Here is a 27,960-nt window from a genome sequence, read left to right on the forward strand (position 1 = left end):
TTGGGGGCAGAGGAGAGTTGGGCATCTCTGGGCGCGGTCTGGCTCAGCTCTCTAGCTCCTGGGAGGCTCGCCTTTCACGGTGTGGCCCGCTTCTCCTCTGTGGCGTCGGGGCCACTCTGGAGCTGGCCCGCGGCAGGCAGCAGCACAGTCCTCGGAGGCAGGCGCCGATCGTCCTCCTCACCCGCTTCCAGGCGCTTGTGTGGCCGTGGCCTTGCGGTGTGGCAGTGTCCTGGGAGGAGGCACTGCTGCTGTCTGTCCTGGACCACGCGTACAAGATCGCGGAGGGGTCGGCCAGGTGGAGGTCAGAGTCCAACTGCAAGCAGCTGCCTAGGGTGGGGGCCCCGGCGGGCCGGCAGCGCAGAGGAACGGCGGGCAGGCTGGCAGTTCTGACGCCCTGGAGGCCTGGCTCCTGGGCCTCCTGGGGCAGCGGACCCTCAGGGGGCCCGGGGAAGGTGCGCAGGGCAGGCTCGCTGGCGCTCCTCTGGGGCAGCACGGGGACAGGTCCTCCGGGCGCAAGCGAGACCTCAGCCAGGGAGGCAGAGGCCGGCCCTGGAATGCTAACCCTACCCCCTGACCTTGCTGATGCTTCAGGAGCAGGTAGGTCGCCATGGCCGCATCGAACTTCCTCTTGGCCAGAGACAGCCAGGTGTGGTAGGGGTCGAAGGCCAGGTCGAACAGGACAGTCAGGAGGGCGTTGTCTGGGCGCTGGGGGAGCGCCTGGCTGGGAGGATGGGGCGCACACGGCTCGCCCTGCCGCAGCCACGGGTGCTGCAGGATCTGCTGGACTGTGGGCCGCTTCTTGGGCTTCACGGTCAGGATCTGGCGGATGAGCCTCCGTGCGTGGGCGGGAACCGAGCTGGGCACGTGGAACCTCGCCTGCACGATCTCCATCAGCACGTCCTGAGCGGTGGGGGCCCTGAACGGGCGGCTCCCTGTCAACATAAAGTAGAGGCGGACACCCAGGCTCCACACGTCGGCCGGGGGGCCCTCGTACTCTTGCCGCAGGACGATCTCTGGGGCCAGGTACGCCAGAGTTCCCCAGAAATTGTGGAGCTTCTGCCCAGGCCTGAACCTGGCACTGAGGCCGAAGTCGATGAGCTTGATGTGGCCCGCGGCGTCCACCATGATGTTCTCGGGCTTGAGCTCTCGGTGCGCCATGCCCTGCTTGAGGCAGTAGGCCACGGCACACGCCACCTGCCTGAGGACTCTGCGGGCCTCCTCGTGCAGCATGCCCCCACGCGGGATGCGCCGAAGCAGCTGCTCCCCCGCCGCCAGCTCCATCACCACGTACAGCTTCTCCCGGGTCGCCATCACCTGAAAGAGCCGCACCACGCTGGGGTGCTCCAGCCTCTTCAGCACGTAAGGCTCCGACAGCACCGGGATGTTCTGCACCGCCAGCCTCAGGACCTTCACCGCCACCTCTGCCCCTGTCAGGCGATGGCGGGCCAGGTGCACCTGGCTAAACTCGCCCTGCCCGTGGCCCTAAGGACCTGTACTGGTCCAGGAAGGGCTGCTCGTCGCAGGAGCAGGGCCCCTGCGACACTACACTAGACTCACTACTCTCCCTAAACACACCCATCCTCACCAGGAACACCCACTGGGGACGCTAACTGAAAAAAAAAAAAAAAAAAAAATAACAAGCCAAAACAACAAATCAAAATCAAAAACCAAAACCAGACAAAACAAAAAACCCAAATCAAAAAACCAATATCCACACACCACAACCACCAACTGCCAACCACCAAACGCGCTAACTATCTGGGAGTCCGACAGGTCACCACCAAGAGCTTCCTGTACTTATGGACGAAAAGCCAGCCCCAGTCACCCGCCCGGAGACCTGACCTCAGAATGGCTCCTTGTGAGGTCAGAGCTAGAAATGGCGCCGCCCTGCCTGGGCATGGCCACAGTGGCCATCTCCCTCTGGGGCCTCCACTACCTTTTCCATTTCCGGAATCACAGTAGGAAAGCTCTCCAGATGTGTTTTGCTTCAGTGGGTAAGGACACCCACATGTACTAGGTCAGAAATTAAAATGTGTACACTAGTTCAATGGACTTGTCCTTTCACCTCTCAAAATTTCTAGCCCCTTTGGGCCTTGGGAAGACCTTCTCCTGTCTACACTCAGGGTCCTCAATTCCTGTCTCTTCAGAGAATTGCTGGCAAAAGCATGGTAGTACATGGTAGTACTGCTTTCTTGCTTTCTAGTGAGGCTGCAGATACCAATTTATTAATGAACTTCATTTAAAAAAAATTTAGCTTTTACATGAATAATGATAGGTTTGTAGAATTAAGGCCTGAATTATAAGTACATATGTATGAGGATGACAGCCAGCAGCCGTTGTGACCTATAACCCACCATGCTTTCTAGATGGAAATAGGAGAACAATTAGATCCGGGGAGATGAGGCTGAAGCTAGGCCATACCATTTGTTAACTCCATGATGTGGGGATAATTACTGGATTTCTTTGAGACTTTCTTTCTTCTTTCTAGGAGGTATAACTATACCTTTCTCTCAAGTTATTTGGATGATTGACGAAAAATCCATGTAACTTAATATGCAATGTTTAGCCAACAAAAATAACTCATGCACATAGGGCTTACTGTGTATCAGTATGGTTCTGAACACAGTAAGGATCTTAGCTCATTGAATTGTCCTATCCCAACAGACCAGTACTATTTTAATCAGTATTTTACAGATGTGAAAATTTAGACACAGAGATTAACTTGCTCAGCATCAGACACCTAAATTCTGTGTGCTTATCCATTATACCAACCTATCACACCAAAAAGAAAGGTCTTTCCTATTAAGGAATCCAAAGGTGTAACTTATGGACCATGTGTGGAACATGTTTATAGAGCACTAATGCCTTTCTTATGTACAAAATATCCTGAAGTTTGCACACAACCTTTTGCTGAAACTTTCTTAAAAATAATAACATAGAATAGTATATTTGTGGTATAGTAATAAATGAGATACAACAGATTTGTGGTGTAGATTTTCAAGTTATACTTGTGTTCTTGAATACACAGAGAAAAACAAAACATTTGCAATCAGATTAATTACTAATGTATGTTTGTATTATCATACTCTTAATTACACATCGTCTTGGGGATTTCTTTAGTGCCATATAATTAAATGATTTCAAGTAAAAGTTACTTTAGTAATTGTTTTTGTACATATACAGAAATGGGCTGAAGTTGGAAGAATTATTTGTTGTGTGAATTTAAGCAAGTTCCATACACTCTCTGAGTGTGGCTAGTATTTTAATTTACAAAGGAGGAAATAAAATACTTCCTATGTCTACAGTGAGAATCATATGAGAACATGGATGAATATTTTTGGCACATTCTCAGTTGCTGTCTAGATGTTAAGTATTATTATTAGTGTCAAGGGAGCTCCAGGATTTCATGTGATTGCTCATTAAAATGCCTAGAGACCTGGGATGTGAAATGCACATTTCTCAATCCCAGACCTTGGTCCTTTAGCCAAAATATCATCCCACTGGAAATACATGGGGCACATTGCTTAACTGATTCCCACGGGAAGTGTTGGACCCTCAAGAAAGATGGTTTCTATTGATCAGATAAGAGTTGGCCTAACTCTTCTTCATCCCAAGATCTCAACTTTCAGAATTTAAAGTACTAAAATTAAAACAGGGGAAGCTCTTCTGGAACTTAACTAGACTGCAAATTAAAACTTTGAGGTTATTTAGTATTAGCATTTTATAGCAGAGCATTTGCAAAGAAAACCAAACAAAAACACTGCCAAAGTTTTGAATAGGCTCCAATTTTCCACAGGAAATGGAGAACTCTTTTCATTTTAGCTATAGGAATTGGTATTGTTTATTTCTTTATCCATATGTTTTGTGTCTGGAAATGTCCCAAGATCCTCAAGCCCAGCATGACATCCTGTCCTCTCCCCTTTATATCCCTGAAGTCTGTTGATCTCTTCTTGTTACTGTTCCTACAGGTTTCAACAATTCTCCTCCTCTTCCTTGATATTCTTCCTCACATACTATCTGTTCTAATCTCCCAATCCTTCTCATTCCTCATTTGCAGAGTTTTAATTATGCACAACTAAAAACACCATGAATTAAAATCACCAACTCTAATTCTACCATCTTTTCCTTCAGCACCAAATGGCTTTCATGTGGGGAGGTGGAGGGAGGAGAAAGGATGACCCATTGTCAGACATCAGTCATTTTAGATGGAACATACAACTTTATTTTTCAAACAAGAGCCCTCTCTCTTCTCCTTGGATGAGCCCTTGCCCATCATGCCTCATGCTTTGCACCCCCAAACTGTTCTGGCTTCCCCTTCCTGACCCCTTGTGACTGTCCTCTGGCCTTCCTTCAGCCTTCTCTGCTCCTTCTTCCTCAAGGCTTCCTTGCTGGCCTCACAACTCTCCTGTGACTCTCCCAACTCTCCATACTTCTACTGCCAGTTCAGGGATGATTCATGATTTTCGTATTCAAAATATGAGTTAGAGTAAAAAGATCTCCCTGGTTTCCTGGCCATTTGGCTGAGATGTCCACTGTCCTGTGCCAGAGAAGAGGGTCAGAGAAAAGTTGAGATTCTTGCTAGCCCTTGCACTGGTTCACTGATGTGCCGTTTTTCTCTGAGGTTTCCAAGTGTGATGTGGAAGTCATGGTCTGAAGCATAAACATTCTCTTTTGGTTATTCTGTTTATTTCAGACTCAAAATAAGGTAAACATGTCATATTCATTTTTGATGTTCTTGCTTTCAACTAAAAATTGCATTAATGATGTTTGAGCAATTTAAATTCCTCATTTGCCCTCATCAAATTATTGTGCATCATTGGTGTCTTTCACTTTCCTTTGGGTACAATCGCATTAGCTCTTGGTATGGTTTGAAAGTTGTTTTTTATACTTAGATAAAAGTCGGTCTTTTTTTTTCCCCTTTCGCTATGTCATTCCTAATTATCTCCCCTTCACCCTTACTAAGACCACCCAGAATAATTTTTTCTTATTCTCTGGAGTGTTTACGACCTTCAAAATCTTGCATATCATAAGTTAAAAAAAGGCTGGGTGGGCTGTGGATAGAGCTCAATGATAGAGTACCTTCCTTGCATGCATGAGGCCCTCGGTTCAATCCCTCTAAGACAGCGCAAAGGTTGGGGGGCTGGATATGTGAACTCTGGGAGTACATACAAATCATCAACAGAGAGCGAGTAAGTGTGTGGCAAGGATGCATAAAACTGCTTTGGACATGTTGTTCTTATTGACTTAAGTGATTCTTGACCCACTAGTGCTGCAGCCTGAGCTATCAGAAAACCCCTAAATATTTAATACTGCCACATGTTGCTTTCTATCACATCCTCTGTAGGACATTGTTAATATCCATGCCAAGAACAATTCAAAATTCAAATTCATGAATTTATTCTCTGCTCACATTTTTAACAAATGGAAAAGGCAATTTTACTGATCATATCTAACTCAAATGGCAGGACTTGAAAATTTTCATTTAAGCAGAGACCTTGGCAAATATATTTCTCAGACCATCATAATTTGTTTGGGCATATTAGGATGGTTATGAAAATTTACTACAATGAATAAAGTTAATGAAAGCAAATCGACTGAAGCAGAGAAGATGTGGCAGGCAGAGAATAAAATAAAATCACGTTTACATAAAATGTAAATATGTTTCTGAGGACCTCAGTACAATCTTACCATTAGTTCTCTCAATAAATACCTCAGATTTACTAGGTTTAGCACTGGGGCTTCATATGAAAATAAATAGCAAATTAATTTTGCTTTTTACAAATGCTTACTTACTTCATGTAAGTCACAGATTAAACAACAAGGCATGTCACCTCATTTTATCTTTAGAATAACTTAGTGTATAGATATGATTTTTATCATCCTTATTTTACATTTTCGGAGCTGAAGTGAGAGAGATTAAAAAAAAAAAATACTTACTTAAGCTACACAGTGATTGAGGCCAGAATATGAGTACCCTTCTCTCATGGCACAGATTCTACCCTCCATTGTTTTGTTAACTTGGAGGAGAATTCAACTATGAAGAAACTCAGCATCTCCCACCGGAAGTGGACTTCTTTTCCTTGTTCCTTGTTTATTGTCAGGATCCATTGACCTGGCTCTTTTAGGGAGGGATGGGAAGTTCTTTACTAATCTGTTTCAAACACATCTCTCTTTTATTTTTATTTTTTTGAACATATTGAAAGTTATTGCTTCTCCTTTACTACAGAGTCCTAAATGATTAAATTATAGTTTATATCCCAATGAACCCCATTCATATTTCCCTTTTAGTTGATAATGAAGTAAATATAGGCATCAGTTTCTTAGCAGGTAGAATAGGCTTTGTGAGAGTAATGAAAATGTCGCTGTACATGAAGAGTAGTGGAACAGCAGCGGTATTTCAACATCCTTTCTTGCAGCACTTGGGGCTTAAACAAAGTCAAGATTTTGGTTGACTTTGTCCTTAGTGGGGGAGCTGCAGTCTAATAATTCTAAAAAGGTAGATGTTTATTCTACATAAATTCAAAAACAATGTTCGACTCTCATATGGAATTTTATAGGACTACTAGGATAAAATCTGGGAGCTGTGGAGAAGAATGTTGGGATGTAAGTGGGAAAAAGAAGCCACCGGAGAGAGTTATTGAGGTCAGATCAACTGATCAGGGCACTGGTGATCCACTTAGTTATTATAGCAAAAAGATACACATTAGTAAAGTTCTCCTGGTTAATTGCCAAGCGTTGTTTTGTTTTATCTTTGGTAAATATAATCTGAAATGACTTACTAACAAAGAAAAGATTATTTACCTGCAAAATCCATGATAACTCACATATTGTCTGACTAGGCAAAAACCATGATAACTCACATATTGTCTGACTAGGCTCAATAAATGATTTATTTGCAAAGTCAAAGGAGAACATCTGGTGCCTTGTTCTGTTATTTAACATAAGTAGAAAAAAATTTGTATTTCTTTGTCTTCTTTAAATGAAACATACAATTCCTTTTTATTTCTTCAAAAATTACTTTAGAATTGAGGGCATTAACAAACCCACAAGTCATGAGCTGAAAGTGTGGAAGAAAATTTCTTGCTAATAAGTGTCAGGTCAAAAGCTTTGAGTCCTTCAAATCATCACATGTTGATTAAAGCATCTTTGGGAAGGTAGAAAGAAGATGGAAAAACATTTAATTGGAATCTCTATTACTGATCTATCCTACACATGCTGTAAAAATAAAAATTTTTAGACTGATTTCTTTTGGAAATTTTATTAATAAATTAGGAAGTTTGACATCTTGGAGTCAAATAAATAGGTTGATTTAAATGGTGACTTTTTCACTTATTAGTCTTGTGTCTTTAAGTGAATTAATTTAATTACTTTTCACTTACCTATTTTTAGCTTTCTAATCTGTATAATGGACTCAATGGTAGCATATTCTTTGTAGGACGGCTGTAAATATCAACGCACAAATACACACAAGTTGCTTAACAAGATGTTCACATGAAGGAACTGGTACTTTTTAAAAAAAGATAACATCTTTTATCATTATTATTAGCATTAATAAACTTTAGTGGTTGTTAAATTTGTTCTATGTAAGGATTGATCTAAAATATGTTATACTCTCAGATGTGTACAGAGAGACTACTTGCTAATTAATTTTAATTTTAAGCTAATTAATTTTCAATTTTTATCTCAAGGAATATGAAGAGCAGCAGTACAAAATTAATACAAACTAAACCACATAGTGTATAAAATGGTATCCAAAGTGTTCTCAGGTTTTGAGTAGATGTGAAAATGAACTGATGTCCAACAAGGAGAAGAACTGGGACCAGATAAAAGGCACCTGTGAGCATGTGCCAGCCTTCCAGGAATGTCCAGGCAGGCACCATGAGCTTTGCATGGCTGTGGCACCTCTCCCTGGTGCCCCTTTCTCAGTTTCAGCTCTTCGGTTCCGCATGTTAGATGGGAATTTATTTCACCCTTACAGGCTTAACACTTGACTCACTCTCAGAACCTCTCTGAGACCAAATACTCCCCAGTTTTATAATCTTGCCGTTGGATTAAGAGGTCTTCTTCCCTGATACCTCTGCACCTCTCAGGCACATGCCTGGAGGAGACAGGATGTTGGAGTTCTGGTCAGAAGCAGGCAAAGTGTTCACAGAGTCTCCAGAACCATCTCCAAGGGGTGTATTTCTTAAGAGTGGCCTAGAAAATCAGAGGATTGGGCTTAGATAACCCAGCCTCCACATGCTATTTTAAGATCCTTAATATAAATGCTCAGATTCAAGGGGGCCCTTCTTTCAGAATGGGAAATTCCTTCCTAGGTGGGTGGTCTTGAGGACTCTGCTTTAGGATGGGAAACTTGTCAGTCCATATTTCTATCAAAAATTTCCTTTGTTGCTCATTCTCATCTGATTGGAACTGCTTCCTGCCTTTCTCCCTCTAACATTTCAGAGGGTAGCCACGCACGAGGACTACAGGGCCGTCTGAGATGTGGGCGAGGGTTTGCTATAGTGCAGTGTTTAAAAGAAGGACAAAGCTCCTTTGAAGAACTGTTTTTAACCTGACTACCCAATTGGCCATGAATATACTTTTCTGACAGCTCACGTGGAGCCATAATCCAACTCAAATGATTTCAATCCGTATTTGGTATATAGGGCACATGTGATATGTTACACTATGCATTTCAAATGCATGGGACTAATTTTCATACTGAACAGATGTAATCAAGTGAAATAAATTTCAGTGGTGCAGAGAATGTAAAAAAACAGCTGTCTAAATTCAATCACTCTCTTCCATTTCTATCCTTTTGGGTGTTTTCACCAGGAACATAATGAGCTAAGCAATTACTTGATTGACTGGCAGGAGAGTTCCTAGTCATCACTATTAGTAGCTCTATATTCCTTTGTCAAAAGTCAGCAGAGCCCTGTGGACATTCCAAATAACTTTGCAACCATCTCCTGCATGAAGCTGTTTTCCTGTAGAAAATAGGAAGAGGAATGCAACAGAGAGGAGGATTTTCTCTAAAGAATTAGTGTAATTTGGAACTTAAGCCCTTATTTTAAAATTAATCTATGTGTAGGATGACCATATGTGTTAGTATGTGTTTATTTTCCTGGAGTATTTGTTATTACTGCTTCTTGGGACTTTCAAAAGTGCCTGACTTTGTGCCTCACACTAATAATGAGGCACACGGAAGCCTGGAGCCTAGCAATGCCTATGCAAACATAAGATCAATATTAGATACGTAGGAGTTGGAAACCTGGCAGCAAATATGGCTTATAGAATCATTAATGTTCTCAAAAGTTTTATGGTAATAAATGTTATTTCTCAGCTGCTTAGCATCTGGGTATTTAATCACTTTCTTTGTGCAACCCTTGAATTAATCATGGACTAAAGTGTTTGTTTTTTAGTACTCAGTTTCATTTTAAACAGAATGAACATATCTTAAAAAGCTGCATAACAAGGAAAAAAATGGAGGAAAAATTAGTGAAGCAGGGGGGGAGTGGGTTAGTAAAATAGGACGAAGCCCAGGACATATCTCTTGCTTTGAATGTATGCTTTAAAGTTTGGTAACCATAGGCCAAGATTTTGTCTGCAAGCTTTGTGGAAGCCAAAGAAAATAAACATGAACAGTTACGAGATCCACAGTGTCCATGGGGATGAAAAAGTGTTAGGGCTTTGAGAAACATTCATGTTGTTCAATATGAGTAGTAAGTGCGATGGAAACATAACCATGTTTAGGAAAACCATCTCCCTCTTATTGCCCTTTCCCTTTCTTTGGCAACCCTACCATGGCAATTCCTCTCAATTTGTCCTCCAAACTCCTACTCATGACAATTTGATATTTCCTTGCATTCTTTTGCCCCTGAGGTATCAACAGGGCAGAGGGTAATAGAAAATTTCCTTGGGTAAATCTCAGCATTCACTGAAATAATTTTCCAATCAGAATTCCATCTGCACCTGAGTTACTTTGACTCTGTATCTGTGATCCCTCACACCTTCCCGAAACACCAACTTCTCCAGGATCCATTCTAGTCTTTTCTGTTCCTTCCCAATGTCCCTTCTACTGCCTTTGATCCCCATTCTTCCCACAACCTTCCATTCACCAACATCCCCAATATTCTCTTTTATGAATGTTTCCTCTTTATTTCAATAATAGAAATCTGCCTGATCTCTGAAAATACCATGTCTATTTTTATCCTGGGATGTTGTCCTCTCTTCCATATACCACATATCATCAGGCCAAGATCGTGTCCCCCTAAAAACCTAATTCTATTTCTAGGTCAATACATTGACATTCTTATGTAAATGTGTTTGTCCTTTGAAGTCGATGTCTCTGTTAAGTGATGATCCATTTCCTGACTCCACTCCTGCATATGAATCATAGTCTTTCTCTTCACTTCCTTGTCCATGTGGGCCACATTTCCATTGCCTTAGCCTCCAGGATTCTTAATCTCCTAATGTTCCTTGCCTCCACTTCAGCAACTCAGTCCTATGGCCACATTCCACAACACTTTATCTTCTGAAATCATAGCTATCTCACACTTAGGTGGGGGGGAGCGAAATTAAAAAAAAAAAAAAAAAAGCAAAAAACACCTACAATCTGTTGGTCTTCTTTGTTCTGTAGATCCTTCCTTCAAGCTCACTGAGACCTTTGATGCTCTGAATCCTCTGTCGTGTCTGTCAGCATTTCAGAAGCTGTGTTCCTTTCCTTCTCTATTTATTCCTTGTTTCACGTGTACTTCAATTTCTAACTCTCCCCTCAATGCTCTCTGCTCCATGTCCCTCTTGTGTTTCTGCTGCACTCTCCTCATAATATCCAGCCCTGGATACATTTATTCATCTGTACTTTACTCCCACACACAAAACCTGGGCACTGCTAAAGCAAATTTTTCTCCAGGCAAGTGTTTGTACTGATGCTTCTAGTAATGTCCAGTCTCCAGCTTGGTTGAGATGATCCCTTCATCTGCCAACAATCAGCTCTTACTCAAGTTCTTTATTGCCATTCTAGACCTTTCTCCTGCCATGCATATGTGAGCAACTTGAATTCAGTATCTGGCCTAGGCTGGCATGTTGTAAATATTGAGCAGATGTTCCTTGAATTAATGAAAACTAGTCTCATTTTTCTTATCTTACTTACTTCCCCATTTACTGGCAACTGATAATTTTGTCTTCTTTTTTATGGAGAAATTAGAAGTCCTCGTGAGAAGATCTTGCTCAACATTCTGCATTTTTCTCCTTTATTTATAACCCAGTCAAAGAAGTATTTCTTTGTTCTGTGATAATCTCTTCAGCTGTGTTCTGAACTCTTTTTATGGTTACCCCAAAGTACATTCATTTTGCCAACTCCATTTTATAAATGGCCCATCCCTTCTTCTAGATTTTCAGTTACTTCATTTTTAATGATCTGCACTCTCAGCTCATACGTCTGTCCAAAGCTGTCTTTTCTTTTGGGTTCCCTTTTGAAATTGCTCTTGCCAAAGTTGTCAAGCCCAGTGGGCAATCATCCCTGGTGTTGCTGCAGTCTTCTCTGCTGAGCGCTGTCTGGGTACTCTCCTGCCTCGGTTTGCGTAGTTCGTTGTGCTTGTTCCTTCTCAGATGTCTTTACTTTGCTTATCCACACTTCTGATGGATGTGTTCCCAGACTTAAATTCTCTTTCCTACATTTCTTCATGGTATTCTCTCAGCTTCTGTCAGTGACACCGTGGTTATCACAAGACTGATGATCACAATCGCCAATTCACATGAATGCCTCTCTCCTGGAGCCCCTGATTGCTAAGATCACTAACTGTCAATGATGCTTGGATCCCTCGTAGTCTAACATATCTAGAACTTAACTCATCACCCTCAAATCCTTCTCATGGTCAGTCATTGTGAGCGATGCTACTGTCCATCGGCTCATGAAACCTGGAAGACCCAAGCCCTCCTCCCTCTCTCCCTGGCATCCAGTCCTTCCCCAAGTCCCATCCATTCTGTCTTCTCAGTGGCTCCCAATGCCATGCTCTCCCTTCCATCTCTATTGCCTTTACCTTGTTCCAGGCCCTCATCATTTCTTATTTGAATCCCTGCAAGCCCTCTGTGGATGTGGTCCCTAGATAGTTCTCATCACTGCTTCAATCCATCCATCATGTAACTGACAAAATTTTCTTTAAAAAGGAAATCTGAACATATTACTCCATTGTTTAAAAATCCTCCTATGTCTCCTATAACTTTCAGGGTCAAGTTCAAGATTCTTCTTTTTGTTGGGGGGTATGGGGGATTGAGTCACATCCCCAGCCCTATTTTTTTTTTTTTTTATTTAGAGACAGGGTCGCACTAAGTTCCTTAGTGCCTTGCTGTTGCTGAGGCTGGTTTTGAACTCATGATCCTCCTGCCTCAGTCTCTCATGCTGCTACAATTATAGGAATGCGCCACCACCCAGACCTGGCCCAAGTTCAAGATTCTCAGTGGGCCCAGGAAGGCCCCTGTGGGTGTGGTCAGGATCCATTCTAGTACCTCATCCAACATAGCAAGATTGTACTCTTGGTTTTGTCCCCAGCCTGCCACATGCTCTACTTTTTGATGTGGTACCAAATGATCCTCTGCTCAACCCTTTTTATTCCTACTTCTTCTCTAACTCACTTTTCTCAGGAAGACTTTACTAAAATTTTCAGAACATGTCAGGCCCCCATAGTGTGTTAATCATATAGCATACATTTTCCAACCTTCCTCTTTATCTGTCCACACATAGTGGGAACCTCAAAAAGCAATTGTCGCTTTCTTATTTGTTGATAGGTCTATGCCATCAGCACCTCTTCTGGTTTGTCAGAGTTTTCAAATAGCATTTTCTACCCAATTAATAGATTCTGGAGAACAGTTTATATTTTACCCAAGAAAGGTATAATAATAAAGCAATAGATTGTCACTGCTACTAGGCACAATATGAACATGCAGACAGTGAAAGGGCCACATCTGTGTCACTGTTGCCACCACTGCACTATTAGAATACCTGTATGATCTATGAGCTCTTGATACATTCGTAGCAGCAGATAAGCAAGCACAAGTTTGGGAAGACCCCAAAGTATCTAACTCCAATTTCTCAACTATGCATTTTATGTAGAAAGGTAAAAAGCCGTGTTGTATATAGATATAGAGATATATCATACTTAATCACAAGTTTTCATTATTTTGGAAATTATTGTCTATGAAAGCTTAGACTCAACTTTCCATCCCATTACTATACATCCTCCAGTGGTATCACAGTTTACTGTATCATTTAATTCTTATCAGCTTACCACTTCCTAAATGCATTATGGCTTGTCCAGATGATTATTCCATTTCCACAGCACTTTAGAATTTGCAGGGCCTACCTATCATGAAAGGATGTGACCCAGGCAGATTGAAATCTTATTTCTAGTGTCTACGACAGGTCACTTCTACCTCATTTAACTTTGGACTTTTGAACTTCCGATCTGGGACTCTGAGGAAGCTGATTTGCATCAGCTATACACAATTTCAATCTTTGGAAGTCCAGAATCACATAATTTGGACGGAAGGAAATTTAGCAACATGCTAATTTTCCTTGTGTGTTGTACCTTTAGTACTCAGTTTGTTCAACTTTCTCTTCTTTTCTTCTTTACTTGGATGTGTGTTTCCTGTTTATATGAACTGGGGTGATCCAGAGGCCTCCATAGGTAATAAATCTCACAGGGCAAGGACAGATCAAGATAGGAAAACATTCTTCCCCCAGCATAATTGACAAGGCAACTCTGGAGCCTGCAGTAGTTTTTAAATTTCTTAAAATTTCTAATGCGGGTCGTACACAAGGAAGGACCAAGGACAGCAGACCATTTCTCTCATCTTAATTCTCACTCAGAAAAATTTCTGGGAAGCAGACAGGAGATTGTGGCCAGGAATAGAATCACCATGATCTTATAAGTACAATTTAATTATGAATCAAATCAGGTAGACAATTATTACTGAAATCTCTCCCTGCTCCTGTTATTTGAATTCTCTAAGATAAGGTATGGGGAAAAAGTACCTCATAGATCTACAAAATTATTTTCTCTGCCTTTTTTTTTGATTATTTGTTTAATTTACTAGAGTGTTTCGAATAACAGAATATTAGGATTTTATTGAGTTTTCCAGTTAATACTCTCATGTTTTTTAGATGAAGAAACCAAGGCCCAGAGAGATGGTAGAACTTTCCTTAATGTACAGGCTTCCATCTTTTTTCTCTCAGCTCTATTTTTAAAAAAATTTAAATTTGTTTTATTTAGTTACCCATGATAGTAGAATGCACTTTGATGCATCATATATAATGGAGTATAATTTCTCATGTTCCCACTCAGAATTCATTCTCAGAATCCCGCTGGTTGGTATAGTTATATATGCACATAGGGTAATAATGTTCGGTTCATTGTACTATACTTCCTCTGCCCATACCCCTCCCTTCCCTCCATTTACCTCTACCTAATAATCTAAAGTAACTCTAGTCTTCCCTACCCACTCTCCCGCATTGTGAATTAGCATTCACATATCAGAGAAAACATTCAGCCTTTGTTTTTTTGGGATTGGCTTATTTTGTTTAGCATGATATTCTCCAGCTCCATCCGTTTACTGCAGAATGCCATCATTTCACCCTTCTTCAAGACTGAGTAATATCACAAGGATGTGTATATATCACATCCTTTTTATCCATTCATCTGTTGAAGGACATCTAGGTTGTTCCCATAGTTTAGCTATAGTGAATCACTTGTATTTGCATCCCTTACATGCTCCTGACCTCACCCTTAACACACTTCCATGTCCTCAGGCTAGGATATGTTCGGGATTCATTGGCGACAGCAGACCAAGTACAAAGTTGGGGTTCCTGATGTGCCCTCAAACAGCATATGCACCTCCAGCTCACCTGAACACAGAGGGAGAATTTATAAGTCTCATCTGGAATCCTTGACACACCTGCTGGTCTCCATGCAGGCTGCCCAACATCCAATTTCTGGAGAATAAATCCAGGGACTTCCAAGAACAGTCTGATTGTTTTTAGCAAGTAAAGGGGTGAGATGGGGTTAGAAGATGCACTGAAGCAAAAGCACACGTGTACAGAAAAGTGCTTCAAGAAAGACAGGTCTGTCTAGTAACCATGTGGTCCAGGGCTGGGTCATAAATCTCTTAACAGCTTTTCAAATTCTGAGGTATCTGTGTTTATAAGTCAACTGAAACACCTGCTTGAGTTTCACTTTGGGGTACTTACGTTCTGCAGAATTTAACTAGAGTTTTAAAGGGTGATGAGTGATAAGTGAAGCTGACCCTGATCCCTACTGAGTTTTTCAAATTAAAGGACTTGCATTTTGCACAGGTAACGTGTTATGGCTAAGGCATGGGCCATAAGCTTCTCTGAAGCAGAGTAAATGATGCAATGAACCCACTACCTTTCCAATCACTTTTTAAAATTTTTTATTTGTTCTCATTAGTTGTACATGACAGTAGAATGCATTTATATATTTTGATAAATCAAAAATGGAGTATAATCTCTCGCTTTTCTGATTGTACAGATTGTAGGATTATTTCAAACTGGTTATAGATTCAGAAGTTGCAAATATAATGCTGAGAGGGCCCCTTTACTCCTCTTTACTCTTGAACCAGCTACCTGGTCCCCACTCCTCATAGCAACATCTCATATAACTAGAGTTCATTATCAAAACCAGGAAAATGGTGTTGATGTAATATAAGTAATCAGACTGCAGATCTTACTCCAATTTCACCAATTTTTATAACTACTTATTTTTTGTGAATATTCTAAGAAAATGTGTCCCACATGTATGTTCATGTAATCACCCAGGTACACAGCTGCCCCGTCCCCACAGAGGCATCTCTCATTACCCATCTGTAGTCACCTTCCACTAACTTTTTAGACCAATGAATAGATCACGTAGCCCTTTGTCTTTATTGTTCTTCATGAGATGGGAAATATTTTGTATTCTAGAGAAAATGGTAAGGATTCTAATGTTCTTTTAAAGAATATTTTTAAAAATGAGATGAAAATTCCTATATGAGTATGTACATAGGTGATACATATCATGATATGATATATGACATGATATAGCTCACATTACTATTATAATTCTTGTACAAGGGCAGAGAAACTCTTTGTAGTTATAAAGCCCTTCTGTTTATGGTTATGGAATGCAGGGTTGTAAAGGGGTGAGAAGATGCTATGTCAAACACAGTAAAATCTGCTCTGTCTGCTCCCATCATGTAAGAATTTTGACCAAACTATGCAGTTATCCTCCTATCCATGGAGTTAAAATTGATGCCCTAACACTTCATATATCTTTTTTTATATCTTGGGTAGACTAAAAAGAGACTTAAGGGTGCATTGCTCTTTCAGGACAGAAAGAAAAGACATTTTTGGAATTTTTTTTTTAATTCTTAAGTTAAAGTGGTTAAGAATCAGATGATGTTTAGAACAGTAATTTCGTAGGCTTATGATCTAATAAGAAGATAGTTCATGTGAACAGGAAGACTACAAATAATAGAACTTTTGATATATGGAAAGAATTTATACTCTAGTAGTGCTGAAGTGGCCAAATCATATAAGACAGATTATTCAATTTGTAAAGTACGAGTTTAAAGATGCTGTCTCCGAGAAAGGGTTTAGTAAGCTCCAAGCCTATAAAACATTTGCAGAAGTTCTCAGGAGAGCGACAACAATCCACCAGGAGAGCTTTCCATAACCTCTTAAATCTGTCTCCTGCCTCCTGCTCAGCATGGCTCCTGTGGCTTTGCATTGAGAATGAGAAGAGTTAAGCCAGGACCAGAGGAATCGGTGGAGGAACAGGTGTCCAGCACAAAGGGAAGTCGAGGCACACCTGAAATGCCAAGTGGATCCTTTCTGGACCACGCCATCTTCTCAATTTCAGCACTGGAATTGGAATGTTGCTTTCATGGTTTCCATTTCCTTCTCTATAAAAATGCTCTTCCTGCTGGAGGAGCTGACCAAGATAGCCCAGCAGGGCTGCCCGCCATTTTGGGAAGACTGTTCATGAAGGAAAAACCTTCACTTGTGAGCAAAGACTCTTTTACTCTACAGGGTGAGCTATTTACCCACCAAGACTCTTTTACTCCATCTAGGATTACTCCTGATAGGCTCTGCCAAATCAGGGAACTCTGTCTACAGGTGGGACTCAGTGATGTGCAGGGCTTGAGGCAGGTAGGCAGTTAGTGACCATGGTAAAGGTCTTTTTGGGAACCAGGCCAGGGAGAATAGTCAGTGCTTTCTCTTCAAACCCATTGTTTTCCCCTCAACTGTTTCAATGCCTTGGATAGATCTTTTTAGGTGAAAAGATACAACAGACTGGACCCAATTTTATCTTTTTAGTTTCTTATTTGAGTAGTCCTATTTGTAAAAGTTTATATTTTGTAACTTTTACTTTTTTCTTAGATCTTCCAAAGAACAAAGAAAACATTTATTTATTTTTAAGAGGCAGAATAAAACTTACTTTCTATTGCAGATTATATTGGTTCCTCTTGGTCTCCTTTACGAATATAGGATTCATTATGCAATCTCTGAGATCTTATTTTCTAGTATTTTGAAACATTTTGCTTTTTCATCATCTTAGAAATTATTTAATGTTTACTTACAAACTAGTTCTGGGCCATGCTGAGAACAAATGATCGAATAGCCTAGAGGAGTAATGTAATAGTCAAATAAATCATCACTACTGCATCTTTCAGAGTTTCTTAAAAATCGTTTTTCTTAAAGCATAGTATCATCTTTCAAGAAGGTACAAAAGAAGTCTGGAGCCATCATCTTTACATTTTATTTATTTACTTATTTATTTATCTTTTATTAAATACAGTTGAGAATAAAGAATTTAATTTTTTTTCCAAAATGGTGGAGAAAAAATTGACAAAGTTTTCAAAATTAGTAGGCGAATCAAAAGAAAAATGCAAAAGGACAACAGTACTTTGATAAATTTTAATGATGGTTGTGAAATTGATTGTATAAGCAGAATTTCATACTATGAGACTTCAGATGACACTATCCCAGATAAATTTTCCAGAATTCAAGCATAGATGAGCAAATGACACATTCCCAAGGGTAAAATGGAAACATGGTATTCTAATTGTATGTCAAGAAAAAGAAAGGAATCCATCAGGCAATATTTTGCAACCAGAACCTAGATCACTCTCTTTTGCCAAAAGGAATGAGACACATTCTTTTTTATAATGTTTGTGTACCACAATTTAACTGATATCATTGACAAATGGACAGGTAATTGCATATAAAAGGTGAGTAGAAAGAAATACATGAAGAAGTAATGAAAAAATTACTTGGGTTAAGTTTTGCACTTGATGTTTATAAATCTAACAATTTAAGTATTTTATAATTATGAAGCAAGGATGACCAGTCTCTTTTCAATATAATTATATGCTTTCAATATTTATGAAGTATCACATTTTAATTGTTTTAGTGCATGATGCAAGTATAGCAAGATGCAAACTACAGGAGATGTATTTAGACATGAATGAGACCTTATTAGTTGGAATTGTCCCTGATTCAGGCATAACAGTGATTAAGTAGATATCTGCATTCAAAAGACATTGAATTTCTCCCTTTTTCTTTCTTATTATAATTTCTAATAAAGTTTTTTGTAACAAACATTAAACAAAATGGGTATTTTAAATACCCTAAATAATAGTTATGTCTATTTTTCTGAGGGTGGATTAAAAACAATGCCTACTTAATGTATACTGGCAGCTCATGGATATTATTATCCACTATACTTATTTAAATCTGATATGAATTTTGAGAATCAATATGATAGACATTTTGAAGAATATTAGCCTGAATCTGAGACAATGTGGGCCTCACCCTGGTTTTCCCTCATCATTTTGTAATTTTAGGTGAACAATTTAACTTTTTTGGAACTTCATTTCTTGATTCTGTAAAATAAGTAAGTAAGTAAGAAAGTTTTCCTATTTCATGCACAATGAAAGATATGGTGTTGTTGCACTGGTTAAAGTTTACTATGTTTTATGAGCTATAACCATATATGTGATCTAATTCTGTTTCTTAAATTATTTTGTTGGAAAGCATCATCTTACTCATAAGCCAATCTGTCATTCAACCATTCATTCACCTAGCTCCTAAACACTTCAGTACCTATACCATGTTAACTGCTGAGGATAAAAAGAAATAAGACCATATCCTTAAAAGTGAGATGTGTAAGAAGTAAACACAGTAAAAATGTGTAGGTATTGTGATTTACATCTAAGATGTGGAAGAAATCCAAAGAAAGGAGTCATGGAGTCTCTAGGTGCATTGATAATGAAAGTGAGTGTACTCAGTAAAGGGTCAAGGAGAAGGTGACCTTGAGCTGATATTCACCCTAGCTAGAACAATAATCATTCTTATCTCTCCCTGGGGAACTAAGACTGATAAGCCAACAGAGCCTGAGCTTGTACTAATGGGAAGTAAACATCTCTGTGTTATTAGATACAGCGTTGAAGGGAGACAATTCTATTTCCATTCCTTCATTCTCAAAACTGTATATTCTGTTTTGGGGGATGGGAGAAGCACTGGCTATGGATTCAAAGCATAGTCTATATTCTTTGGAACAGAATTCTAGCTGAGCATAGTGGCATATGCCTGTAATCCCAAAGTCTGGGGAGGCTGAAGCAGGAGGCTGAAGTTTGAGACCAGAATGGGCAACTTAGCAAGAATATGTTTCAAAATCAAAATTAAAAAATAAAAAAGGACTGGGGATGTAGCTTCATGGTAGAACATTCCTGAATTCAAAAAATTTTAATTCTAATCTTTCAAAGCACTGTCTCTTATCTGACCCAAACTGAATCTTCATGACATGATTCTGTCCCATAGATAAAATCATTACATTTCTTTTGCCATAAATTTAGTTTCTTGCTGAGAAGCAATTTTGTGTAAGATGCAGTGAAAGTGAGCAAAACATCCCAAATCCACTATGGGTTGTGATGACACAGAAGTATTGTAGGTTGACAGGAAATATCCATATTCAGAATGTATGTCTATTGCAATGAGGCTAAATTTTTGTTCCCTCCAGTTTTAGAAGTACAAGGAAATCAATCTTCTCCACCAGTGTCTGGTCAGTTCCCCAGGGTGTGGTGCATATCAGGGTTTGTTTTTGAGTCATTCATCTCTTAGTGGATGGCTAGGCATAGCAGTAGCAGTAACCAGATCAGACTTGAAGAAAAGTTCTTCAGTGGTTTTAAAATTCATCCACAAAATCTTTGACAGTTCTCCCATCAAAAGGTGGAAGCTAAATTCCCCTTCTGCATGTGGAATGTACAAAATAAGTTCACTCTAATGACCAGAAAGTGTAGAAGTGATGAATTTAATGTCTAAGGCCAGAGTCATAAGAGAAATCTCCTTGGATCTCTGTGGGATCTCAGAATACAAGGGACCAACCATGTTTACATCATTTCCCAGGAAATCAAAGCACAGGTTAGACACTTTTTTCTTTATTGTAAATAATTCTTAAACTGAACTTATTATTACTGACTCTTTCTTACTGCCACGGAGACAAAAACTCAAAAAGAAGTGCCTGACTGGAGGTGATGAAGACGGCAGTATACACATGGAAGTGGCAGGGGAGCTGCCCAACATCCCTTCTGATGGAAGCCAGTCCATAAGCCCAGGAGCCATACTCAAGTCTGCACTCAGCTCCAGAGAATACTTTTTTCAATATGATATAAGAATCAAGCTTTCCAATATAGAATTGAGATTGCAAACTTAGGCATATTGATTTAAAATCCTACAGCTCACATCAATCCACAGCTATCTACAGCTAGGCATAACCACCTGGATACTCAAGTAGACTGGAGGGAGCTTTAAATAAACACCCTCAAGACTGGAAGTAATGAAAGTAGAATAGAGAGAAGAAGGTTGGTTCAAACATTCACCTTGCTCAATGTGCTGGTACATCAAGTACTAGATGGTGTATACAGTGACTATCTGCAGGACCATTGCATGCTCTGGGAACAACTAGACTCCATATTCAAATTGTCTCCTCATTTTGTGAATTCATTCTCAGGTTTAATTTGAGCTCTAGAGTCTGAGTCTTACTTTCACATTTTAATTTTTGGTATTTGGTAGAAGAGAAAATTACTGTATAGAGAAAAAAACAATATGTTGACATATTATTTTAAAATCATTTGAAAAATAAAATGATTTTAAAAATAAGTTGCATATTTTGCCAGTCTGAGTTCTACATTTCTGAGATTTCCTTGCTTTTCATAACCCATAAGAAATCTCTACTACTTTGCCTGTGTTTCTTCAGTCACTGTGTATGGAGAACCTGTTCTATGCCACAACTCTTCTAAGGGTTCAGGGAAACAGTGGTAATACTGCTATAAGTAAATAGCCTATTTCCATTTTATTAACTAAAAATGTTGTTGTAATACCTCCATTTTCTATTTTCATGCAATTAATAGTAGCTTTGTCTTGTGATTAGGCAAATAGTCTCATTAGTAGGATTGGCTAAACTGCTAGGAGGAATTGAAGTCAAAAGTAATTGTTTAGTGAGCTCAAAAAGTAAACAACATTAGTTCAAATATTTTCTTGGTCTAAGGAATGAAATTCTCTACTTTGCACTAAATGTTGTCCTTTACTCATGTATTTTTAATCCTGTTCTTGAATATTAAACTCAATTATCCAACTAAGTGGAATTTCTCTGCATACTTTTATTGCCATCTTATAAGCCACAGAATTATTTGCCATAGGAAAGGAAAAAAGTGAGAATGATTGATGATTCCTATTTTTCTTAAAGAAATTGAAAGAATTTAATGCCATGTTGGTTTCTGTCTTCAGTCTTAATTTTTCATTCTAGAGATGGGGGGCAATTTGTGTGGCAGTAATTCCATGTTATTATAAAATTGTTTTTCCTTAAGCATAATGAATATTTGCTTTCCCAGGACAACCTTTTGTTCTTCCTTCCTTCCACCAATTTGTCTGGTAATTTAGACAATAAAGCCAAATGAGAGTGGAGAAACTAAGGTCTAGAGAGAAATTAAATCATGTTCTCAAGTCAGTACGTGGCATTCATGACCCAGTTGTGACCAGAATAGGTGAGGATTTTTTTTTCACTACGTCATATAATCATCTGATATATGGAGTATAGAATATTCACAATGTTGAAATGTTCTCCCAATTATATAATCATATGTGAGATTTAAGGTCTTTGCAAGTTATGCCACATAAAGATGCTATTCCCAGTAGGCTATGAATATCTATCTGTATGCATCTAAAATCAGTCAAAAATTTTACTTGGAGTGAATGAAACACATTTTCTTCATGCTATCCTGAATGTCTGCCTGCACATTCATTGCCTGGATCATATTTACTCATTTGTTGCAACATCTACTAAAACTGTTAGTGTCTTATTAAAATACAAAATCTAAGTATAAAGTAGTATCATGGAATATCACTCTTGGGTTAGTCAGGCAGTTTTAATTGGTTAAAGGTTATGCTTGAAACATGTAATACTCTCTTTATAGTTTGGATTCTGCTCATTTCAATAACAGAACTCTTCTGATAACAGCTATTGAGAATTGGGTTAGCAATTCTGCCTGACCTCCACCCCATAAAACATGGCTTAATAAGATATGGGTAATTATTTGTAAAGGTCATTACCATTTTCGAAGGACTTGAACAGATACTATTGCATGGACAGAATAGACATGCAACGCTAATTAGGGAGGTAATGTATACTAGGCATCCACACAGAGCTTAACTACTCAACTTAAGCAGGTTCAAATTTGATTTAAGCTTTGATGATTCACCCCGTTGGGGGCAGCTGGGTGACTTGCAAGTGGCTTCACAAGCCTATCCTCATGTTTTCCATCTTATTTCAATTCTATTCCTTTTTCAGGGTTTACTATTCTAAATGAGCTGGGTTTTCCAGCTCATTTATTTTGCTCATTTATAATCTCCTGAAACATTCCATTATTTTACCCTTGAATCTATACTGTCAATATTATATAATGCTTATAAAGTCATGATCTACACGGTTGATGCCTGAGGAATGTCAAAGGCAAATGCCCACAGTCTGAAGGGAGCACATGTCCACTGAGTCATCTTCAAATTCTGTTTTCTTGCATCTGCTGTCCTCCTACAACACAATTCCCCCAACATATCTCTTTTTAACAGCCCTCACAACACATAACCATAAGAAAAGTATGTGCTTCTGGTCATAACAGAGTCATGGACTGTCTCTTCCCCTGTAAACAAATACAAATCTGGAAAAAAATAAAAGCAATTCATTCTAGACATCAGATAACAGTCAGGATGGTGTCCCATGAGAGACGGGGAACAAGCAAGGTAAGCCCTCTGACTGACCAAGGTTTCTATCTGTAAGTGCTCAGTGTCCCTCACCCAGAGAGAGCGAACCCAAAGAGGGCAAGGCGTTTCATTGAATTGAGATGACAGAGATCAGAGAGGCAGCTGAGGTGAGGCAGAGAGCCAGAAGGGAGGAAGCTTTTTAAAGAGAGCTCCAGAACTCTGCATAGAAGGTCCCTGGAACCGTTGGGGTGAAAATCAAACTGTGAGTATACAAGATGAAACTCCAGAAGGACAAAAAATAACCAGGTAGTGAAAAGCCAAACAATTCCTAGGAGTCACATCAGGCTGGGAAACATGCCATTTTTGACCAACTAAATGCAGAGATTCAATGGATACCTAAAACATTCAGGAGACTCCCAGAGTTTCACAGACCTGCTCAAAGAAAGATCAGAACCAATTCTTAGGAGGATTAAATTGACCATTTTGACTTAACCACCTGAAAAATTAAAAGACCATATTCTTTAAAAGAAGATAGCACAATTCAGATACTCAAGAAAATTGGGTCCATAAGGCAGCATCCAATCCAAAATTATTAGAACTTAAAAGCAAAATTATGTGACCAATTATCAGGAGAAAATTCAGTTATGATAAAGAGACCCAGAAATGGCAGAGACGATGGAATTAGCAGACAAAGACAAAAAGAGGCTTTACAGAGCTCTTTTTAATATTTCATAATTTAAAGCAAAACAAAAACATGAGTAGAGGAATGGAAGATATAAAAAAGAAATGCAAAATTGTTAGAACTGAAAAAATATATATGCACAAATTTTAAAATTTACAAAATGAAGTTAACATAATAGATACTAAAGAAGAAAAGATCAGTGAACCCAAAGGCAAAATAACAGATACTATCCAAAATCAAACACTTGTGTCTGGAATATAGAAATAACTCAATAATTATAAGTTAAGCAAATCATTTAACAATGGTCAATATTTAAACAGACAATTCACACAAAAAGATCTACAAATCACCAGTTGAACATGAAAAGATATGTATCATTAGTCACTAGAAAAGTAGGTATGTACAAAAAGGGCTTAAAATCAGTATTATACAGTGATGCAGTCACATCAATGTTTATATCAGCTCAATTCACAATAGCTAAGCTATGGAACAAAACTAGGTTCCCTTCAATAGATGAATGAATAAAGAAAATGTGGTATATATACACAATGGAGTATTATTCAGCCATGAAAAATAATGACTTTATGACTTTTGCTGGTAAGCAGATGGATCTGGAGATTATCATGCTAAGTGAAATAAGTCAATCCCCCCAAATAAAGGTTGAATGTTCTCTTTGATATGTGGATGCTAACACACAACGAGTTGCGGGGAAAGAAAAGAAGTTCATTGGATTAGACAAAGGGGAGATAGGAATAGGAAAGACAATAGAATGAATGAGACATAATTTTCCTATGTTCACATATGAATGCAACACCAGTAAAAAAATAGGTTCCTAATTAGAATGAGTTATACTCCATGAATGTATAATATGTTGAAATACATTCTACTGTCAAGTATATCTAAAAAGAACAAATTAAAAAAAAGTTTAAGAAACTATAGTATAAATTCATTTTTTGTCATGTACAACTAATTAGAATAAATAAAAATACTAATTAAAAAAAACTACAGTGAGAGACTATATCCACATCTTATTATGCCAAACAAAGCAACAAGCAAACTGACAGTAACAAACATTTGTAAGGTTGTGGAACAATTGGAAGCTTTATTCTGTGCTGCTGGAACTGTTAAATGGAATAGTCAGTTTAGAAATTAGTTTGACAATTTCTGATAAAGTTAAAATACACTCAGTAGATTATCAAGAAAGACATATGTTGCCCTATAGCACACACGTGAATATTTATAGTAATTTCACTCAAAATAACCAAAAGCTAGAAACAAATGTCAATCAAGAGATGAATAAATAATTAAATCATGATATATTTATGCTTTAAAAATTTTTGTTAATTTTTCATTTGTTCTAATTAGTTATGACAGTAGAATGCACTTATGTATTTTGATAAATCATACATAAATGGAGTATAATTTCTCATTTTTCTGATTGTACATATTATAGAATCACATCGGTCATGCAGTCATATATGTACATGAGGTAATAATGTCTGTTTCACTCTACTATCATCCCTCTACCCCTCCTCTCCCTTCACTCCCCTCTACATAATATAAAGTAACTGTATTCTTCCTTAGTCCCTCCACCCTTTATTGTGAATTAGCATCCACATATGAGAGAAAACATTCAACCTTTTATTTTTGGGAATTGGCTTATTTCACTTAGCATGATATCCTCCAACTCCATCCCTATACTGGCAAATGCTGTAATTTCATTCTTCTTTAAAGCTGAGTAATATTCCATTGTATAAATATACCACATTTTCTTTATCCATTCATCTGTTGAAAGGCACTAGGTTGGTTCCATAGTTCAGCTATTGTGAGTTGAGCTGCTATGAACATTGATGTGGTTGCATCACTATAATACGCTGATTTTAAGTTCTTTGGGTATAAACCGAGGAGTGGGATAACTGGGTCAAATGGTGGTTCCATTTCAGGTTTTCTGAGCAATCTCCATACTGCTTTCCACAGTGGTTGAACCAATTTGCATTCCCACCAGCGATGTATGAGAGTGTGTTTTTACCCACATCCTCGTCAACATTTATTGTTGCTTGTATGTATCTCTAGGATATATGTAGAACTCAAAAAACTTAACACCAAAAAAACAATTAACCCAATCAATAAATGGGCTAAGGAACTGAGCAGACACTTCACAGAAGTAGAAATACAATCATTCAACAGATATATGAAAATATGTTCAACATCTCTAGCATTTAGAGAAATGCAAATCAAAACTACTCTAAGGTCCCATCTCACTCCAATCAGAATGACCATCATCAAGAACACAAGTACCAAGTTTTAAGCTTCTGAGAAACCGCCACACTTTTGCTTAGCGACTACACCACTTTGCATTTTTACCAACTGTGTGCAAATGTTCCCTTTTCTCCACATCCTCACCAAATTTTCTTGCCTTTATTTGTTTTGGTGCATGATGATAGCCATCCTGACAGATATCAGGTTATCTCATTGGGGTTTGGGTTTGTATTTCTCTGATTATTAATGACACTGAAATTTTTTAATCCACTCATTGTTCAATAAGTCTTCTTTGAAAAAGTATCTACTCAAGTTTTTAGCCTTTATAAAAATTGCTTTATTTATTTATTTGTTTCACTACTCAGTTATAGGGGTTAGCAGATATTTTTCTCCCATTCTATAGTTACTGTTTTACTCCAGAAGAATACTACTCAGCAGTAAAAATATATAAACTTTAAAGGACAAGCCCTAGGTAGCTTGGTTGAGATTCAAAAGACAAAAAAAAAAAAAAAAAAAGAGGAGGGTTAATCCTACTAGTAGGCCCACTACCGGGTGCAGTGAAGTTAATTACCTCAATGTTATTTTTTAAAAGTAGTTATTATTCTTAATAAATGTTATTTATGTTGGCATGAAAAATGAATGAACACCTTATACACCAAAAAGTTCAGGTGAATCTCAAAAACCTCATGCTTAGTTAAAAGCCAGACTCAAAGGAGAATATGATTCATGTTTCCACTTTTATGAAATTTTAAAATAGGCAAAACTAACCTACTGGAACAGAAAACAGCAGTGGTTACCTGGACCTGGTACTGCAAGTGGACCCGCGAGCTAACCAAGGTTGGTTGAAGCGTTTCGTGGTAGTGGTAGCAAGGGAACATGCATCTGTCAAAACTCAAGCCGCTGAACGTGTGAAATGAGTGTGTTATTGTGTTGGAGTCATGACCCTGAAGAAATGGATCGTAAAGTTTTGAAAAAAACTACCGAACCTTAAGAAGAAAGTGTTCCTCTGGCCTTTGCCCTGGCGAGTCCCTGGATTCATGTACCCCGTTCTCCTGCTTCGTCCTGATCCTCTGTTGTGAAAGTCCAAGTCCTTGAGCGGTTTCGTGGGAGCCTCTTGAACGTCGGTGGGGGGAGTGGGCAGCAGGCAGAGCCGGTCAGCGCCGCTGTGCGAGGCAAGCAGAGAGGCCGGGAGCTCTCGGGTGTGCTCATTGTGTCAGAGCTGTGATGCTCTTGATTACTCGATTGATGAATTACACATCTTCTCTTTCAAGGACCTCACAGTCTTTTCAAGGAGAAAAAAATACCACGGAAAGTGGCACGGTCCCAGAAGCCTAGAGTGTTACGTGAGTTCATGTCCATTTCCAAAAGAAGGGTTGCTACTTGGTTGTGCTCAAGTCAATCTTACTTCTTAAAACACGTTTTTAAATTAGGACAAGGATACTCTCTAACTGTTCTATATAAATTTAAGTACATAATCAAATTTTAAGAGGTAGAGTGTTCTGTAGTCTTCTAATGATTGCTCGATCAGTATTTAACCTTGGCTTTGACAGAATACCTTTAACGGAAAACATAAATAAGTAGGAGATTAAAAAGACAGGTTTCTTTTTTCTTCCCTATACCAGGTCTAGAGATGGGAAGTCAGGACCATAGTTATCAGGGGCCCTGGCTCCTCTAACTTACTTTCTCATCTTCAATACCTTTCAACCATCTTTAGAGCAGTCTAAGA

General features: G+C 38.8%; 1 protein-coding gene across 1 annotated transcript; it reads right to left on the minus strand.

Moving 5' to 3' along the window:
- Positions 1–43: 43 nt before the first annotated feature.
- On the minus strand, positions 44–27,942 carry LOC124986318 (sperm motility kinase 2B-like). The gene is made up of 5 exons (XM_047554739.1): positions 27,932–27,942; positions 27,221–27,397; positions 27,032–27,134; positions 568–1,482; positions 44–481 (listed from the first exon to the last, which is right to left on the minus strand). Exons 1-5 carry the CDS (start codon positions 27,940–27,942, stop codon positions 44–46), a joined length of 1,644 nt encoding a protein of 547 aa, XP_047410695.1.
- Positions 27,943–27,960: the final 18 nt, after the last annotated feature.

The sequence above is a fragment of the Sciurus carolinensis genome, chromosome 6, assembly GCF_902686445.1.
Source record: "Sciurus carolinensis chromosome 6, mSciCar1.2, whole genome shotgun sequence".
Classification (NCBI taxonomy): Eukaryota; Metazoa; Chordata; class Mammalia; order Rodentia; family Sciuridae; genus Sciurus; species Sciurus carolinensis.

Bases quoted from the DNA above. Each gene is read 5' to 3' on its own strand.
- LOC124986318 (XM_047554739.1), bottom strand. The intron at 27,135-27,220 runs GTTCGGTAGTTT...TCACACGTTCAG, and splicing joins AGGAACACTTTCTTCTTAAG to CGGCTTGAGTTTTGACAGAT. The intron at 482-567 runs GTAGGGTTAGCA...GTGCTGCCCCAG, and splicing joins AGCATCAGCAAGGTCAGGGG to AGGAGCGCCAGCGAGCCTGC.